General features: G+C 40.9%; 2 protein-coding genes across 4 annotated transcripts in view; one reads left to right on the plus strand and one right to left on the minus strand.

The window, feature by feature from the left end:
- Window positions 1–2,808, minus strand: part of ap5z1 (adaptor related protein complex 5 subunit zeta 1) — a 10,231-nt gene extending 7,423 nt beyond the window's left edge. For all 3 annotated transcript variants that reach the window (XM_032538266.1, XM_032538265.1, XM_032538264.1), the window contains exons 1-3: window positions 2,643–2,808; window positions 839–976; window positions 293–473 (exon numbers count right to left, since the gene is read on the minus strand). In XM_032538266.1, the coding sequence (XP_032394157.1) occupies window positions 293–473; window positions 839–976; window positions 2,643–2,683 (360 nt within the window). In that variant the 5' untranslated portion in view covers window positions 2,684–2,808. The remainder of the gene's footprint in view (window positions 1–292; window positions 474–838; window positions 977–2,642) is intronic.
- Window positions 2,809–4,088: 1,280 nt separating this feature from the next.
- card11 (caspase recruitment domain family, member 11) overlaps window positions 4,089–5,186 on the plus strand; it is a 20,113-nt gene continuing 19,015 nt past the window's right edge. The window contains 1 exon segment of the mRNA XM_032538263.1: window positions 4,089–4,352. The gene's annotated coding sequence lies outside the window, so the exon portion shown is untranslated.

The raw sequence follows: 5,186 nt of genomic DNA on the forward strand, positions 1-5,186 counted from the left end.
TGTGTGTGTATTTTCACTGCCACCAAACTACTGTCTTCTAAAATTATATACATTAACACAAATCAAAACCAACTCAGAAAAAACAAACAACTTTTTGTTTTATAGCTTTTTCCCATAGTAAATGACTTATTTCCAAGAAAGTTGAAAGTGAGAAACACAAGATTTAAAGTGGTGCATTTGCATGGTTTTTGTGGAGAAACTAAGTTTTACAGAACTGTTAAGTCAAATAATTGATTAGCCAACAAAAGTTTGTTATTCGACTACACACTTCTTTGATTGAGGACAGCCCTACCTGAGAGAGCACCAGGGCAGCAGCATGGCTGTTCAGTTGACTGATGTTCTCCTGGTTGTAGTTCCCTTCCTGCCCAGAGAGCGGCAGTGTCTCTCTGAGCACAGCTGAGCTCAGCACCTGAAAATGCTCCGTAGGTGACGAGAGGAGTGATTGAACCCTCTTCTGAAGTTCCGGAGGCAACCTTTGGTCAATGATAACAGAGATATGGCAGAAATGTTATGGATAAAATCTCACACTGTATATTAAAGATTTTGGAGCAGAAATAGAAGATTGATGACTGGGAAGGTGAAGCTCAACACCGTGGCTCTTTGTGTTTGTGCTTGCTACCTAAAAGAGAGCAGGTAAGATTACCACAAACATAAATGGGGGTTCAGAGAAAAAAAAAAAAGAGAGGGAGGGAGGATCATGGAAGTAGGGGTAGATGAGGAAGTGAACAAGGGACGAGTCGGATAATGATGGAGCAAGTTGAAAGGAATGAGGACAGGAAGGTGATTGGACAGAGGGTTGTGCATGGTGTATGGGGGGTATGTAGGCTGGAGCTCTTACGTCCTGGTGTACTTGGTGGCGGAGAGGATGAGGTGCAGCCTTTGCAGGGAGTCGACAGTCTCATGACCGAGCTCTTTCCCCTGGAGCAGCTTGACTAATCTGCTGTAAAACTTCTGCAGCTCAGACTCCTGAATCTCCCTAGAAATGGCACACAGGGCACCTGGTTATGTGTCTGTCAAGTCCTTTGGGACCTTTGAATGGACAAACAGGGTTTGCCCCAGTGTAGTGCAAGCCTGTTGGTCCACCGGGCCCAAGTCGACCCCCCCACCAGGCCTAAGTCACTGGGGGGGAAACATTTTAATGTATTTTTAAGACATTTTTTAAAGTAGTTACAGTGGGGCGGCTCGCTTGGAAACTTAAACGTTGGCATATTTTCCATATCTCCAGTTAGCTAATAGCACTGATTTAATGTAGAGCCCACACAAATCTGCCTTAAAGCTTGTTTTAAATTCTCAATGTTACGATTACGTCCATGAATCTGTCATCACAGAAGAAAGGCTCTACAGTAATGCTGCCACCAGCCTGTCACTTAGGGTGACCACCTGCTAATAAGCCCAAGGGGGGACAAGTGGTATGTTTCTGAGGGACAATGTGGGACACTGCCTGGCGCAGCGGTGCCCCCCCCCACGGGCAGGGCTCACTAATACTGGTTTACCCATTTCTAGCACCTTACATGGTTATTAATAATGCCCTATGCCCCTGAACATGTGTAACTGCTGATGTAAGCTCAGAATAGAACCAATGTGTATTTTTTTCTAAATAAGATTAATATTTTGAAATCTCATACAATTATAATATAATTACAGATGCACTTCCCTTACGATTTACTTTAGCTATTTAATTTTATTTTTCATTACAATTTATTCACTTTAATACATTATAATATAAAATTATAGGACTAACAGGAGTTGTAGTTGCTCAACAGGAACAGTTTAAACTAAAGAGTCCTGCCAGTCTTCCTTGTACCCACCTTCTCTTTCTAACTGATGGGGGGGGGGGGACGGCTCAGACTGCTCAGACTCGGGCTCTTTCTCCAGTTTTTGAATTGGAAAGCGCGTTCCTAAAAGTCCCTTCCCAGTGTCTGGTATGCACGTGCCTGCGCTGTCATGACAACGAATCGGAGGGATTTTAACTATTTGGCTGATTTAAAGTCTTATTCTGGACATTCTGGCTGATAGTGACGTTGAGAAGTCAGAGAGACTAAATCCGTTCAGATCACAGATCATCTCCAGTCTGTTGTTAATTAAAATCAGCATCAGATCTCATGTAGAGCATTCTGAGATCTACAATTAAAACTAGAGACTGTTCCAGCTGATATGTGGGTCTGATTATATTTTATTAAATCGGAATCGCACCACAGTGTTAAAGTCACTTCCTGTTCTGGAATCGGCTGGAAACTGCCTGACTTTACCGCAGCTTTTAGTGTCCCCCCCCATGCGTGACACGGTCTCAATTTGCGGGACGCGTGAATTGGGCTTCAAACGCTGTGCGCGCACGCGCTACGCGGGACGGGTGGTCACCCTACTGTCACTGGCCCCAGAGGGCCCTCGTCAAAAAGGACACTTGCCACAGCGCCCTACAACTTTTTTTTTTGGGGGGGGGGGAAACTCTAGACAAAGAAGTGTAAAATTAACGATTATTTAACGTAAACATTAAAAAAGCAACATAGCAGCACGGTCTTGACAGGCTACCTAGCTTTAGCCTTGTTAGCTTAGTAGAGGAAATGCTAACACTTTGTGTGTGAACCAGCTGAAGAGAACAGATAAACACGGTGGAGAAAGTTCTTCCTTTTAAGTTTTCTTACCTTGCTTGTTTAATTAAACTCTCTGCACCGTGAGAGTACATTATTAAAGAAAGTCTGGTGGCATTCCTGCTGCGGAAGGTAAACAGTGCGGTCGCTAATCCAGTCCTGACTGCAATCACATGACCGTCACTTTAGTTCCGTCTTCACCAGGGGGAAGTTATGATGGCGCTCTGTGCAAATGGCAACTTACTCCCCATTCATAGCCATAAACCGTAATGACCATGAGTTCATAATCTTCAGTAGAAAAAATAAAGAAAAAAAAGTAGGCGTATACTTTGAAAAGCATGTTTTTATCCTTTTGTTTTGATAATGTAGAGCCCACATGAATCTACCCTTTAAGGCTTTTTCATAGTAAGCCTACTTCAGATTTCTGTTTCTAATCTTTATGGATTTTTTAAAACAGTTCAATTGACTAAAATGTAGTTTTTATCTATTGCATTTTGGTGTGAAGAAAATAAAAATATTCGTTTTCCGGTGAGAACCAAACTGAAACAAAAACCAGTGTTTTACAGCTGGTTACTTTAGTAGCCTATTGGTGGATCAACACAATAAACTGTTGTTATTATTAAGAGTCTATGATTAGCACCCATAATTTACAGGTGTTTCTTCTACATCCAATTTTTCAACAGAAACAGGCTATTTTTATTTGTCCAAGTGGTTACTTACATTTCTTTTTGAGGTAATTACCTTTCACTATTTCCATTGTGATACCTTATAATTCTACATTTCAGAGGCTATAGTAATACACAGATGGCCCACTACTCCTTAATCCCCATATTTTGTAGATAAGAGACAGTATCAAAAGTAAAAGTAGCCTAATAATGCAGAGTTGCAATGTCACTTTTTATTTTTTATTTAGAAAAAAGCTTACTGCAATATAAAAATAACCCATTACTTTTAAAAGTCCTGCATTGGAAATGTCACATACGGGTAGCCTAAGTAACATCAGCAAATTGTAGGCTACTTGAATTAATAAAATAAAGGTAAGCTACTTGTAAACATGATCAACAATCAATATAAAGCCTGTGATTGTCACATTATTATGTAGCCTATACATTGAATATTACTAATGTATCAATGTGTAAGCAGGGTTTATAGTTCTAATATAATCTATAACAGTGTAGCCTTTCACATTTTATCAATTTGTGAAACTGTTGTCTCAAGATGGAGTAAAAAGTAGAATATACTGTAAATAGTCTAGTGAAGTGAAGCAGGCTACGATTCTCATTTGATATTTCCACGTTCCAAGAAATCAATTGCCTGTTGTGTGGATTTCACGCTAAGGGAGTAACCATTAACGGTCTATGGGAGTAACTGACCAATGAAAAACGTAGAATAGGTCCCTACGCGGCCACCGTACCTGATAACAGAGCCGCTCTTCCTCACCTCTGTGCACTTGTTATTTCCATCTGCGCTCACACCGCCCCCGCTCTCTCTCTCTCTCTCTCTCTCTCTCTCTCTCTCTCTCTCTCTCTCTCTCTCTCTCTCTCTCAACCTCACACATTGAATCGGAGCCACAGCTCCCATGCGCTCACGCATCAACTACTTTAAAAGTCATCTCTCTTTTTGGATAAATGGAGACCACCTGTAAGCCAAGATGGTGAACCAACCGGTTTAAAAACAACATCACCCAAAAAAAGCAGGCTACAACACCTTGGCCAAGTTTGATTTCCCTTGCGCTCTTTGGACAACTCACCCGCCGCATCTCAGGTAGGCGAAATAACTCTACCCCTCTTGTTTTCGCATGTAAGTGAAGTGTTGAGCGATTAAAATTAAGAAATTAGGAAAGAAAAGTACAGCCTTGTAAACGTGAGTCATTATGAATGGAAAAATAACGAGAAGCCGAGAAGTGATATTACAACCCGGATCACCGCAGCGGTGACAGCCTGTCAGCGGTGTCATCTCCACTAAAACAGCCTACACATCTGTCCAAAGTCAAGTCCCTTAGACCTCCAGAAGAACTCTAATAAACTGCAGGTTTGTCCCTTTACAGAACTTGTTGATACTCAGATTGTATCGGTTTTGCACATGTGCAACAACATCTGTAAATGTTGTCTATCAGCATATGTGGTTAGGCCTAATGACAGTTAATGTTGACTGGCTGACATATTCATGGCTTGTAAACGAAGGAAGTCATTCATTTGGCAAACACAATAGCTGAATGTCTGTCAACACTGGGACATTATCTGGCATCATCAAAATGTTTGGGATTCCAATAGCAGGTGCACAAGACAATGGGGTCCAGTGAGTGTGATGCAGGGAGACACACAGGTCATGTTATAATATTGTCTGTTATAAAATATCTAAAAGCAAATATCCTATTAGATCTAATTTGTGTGGAAAAGTTTTTAGTCTAAGTGCATTTACACGGAGGTGATTGCAACCTGCATATTCATCACGATTGCATTGATCTCAACTTGTTAAATGTCATCTTTTTGCTTAAATATGTTCTAATATGACTGTATAACCATAGTAATATGTTTAAAGCAATAGGAAGATATCCTCCTTTTTAGAACTACTCACAAAAAAACAATGCTTTCCTTT

This window comes from Etheostoma spectabile, chromosome 15, assembly GCF_008692095.1.
Source record: "Etheostoma spectabile isolate EspeVRDwgs_2016 chromosome 15, UIUC_Espe_1.0, whole genome shotgun sequence".
Classification (NCBI taxonomy): domain Eukaryota; kingdom Metazoa; phylum Chordata; class Actinopteri; order Perciformes; family Percidae; genus Etheostoma; species Etheostoma spectabile.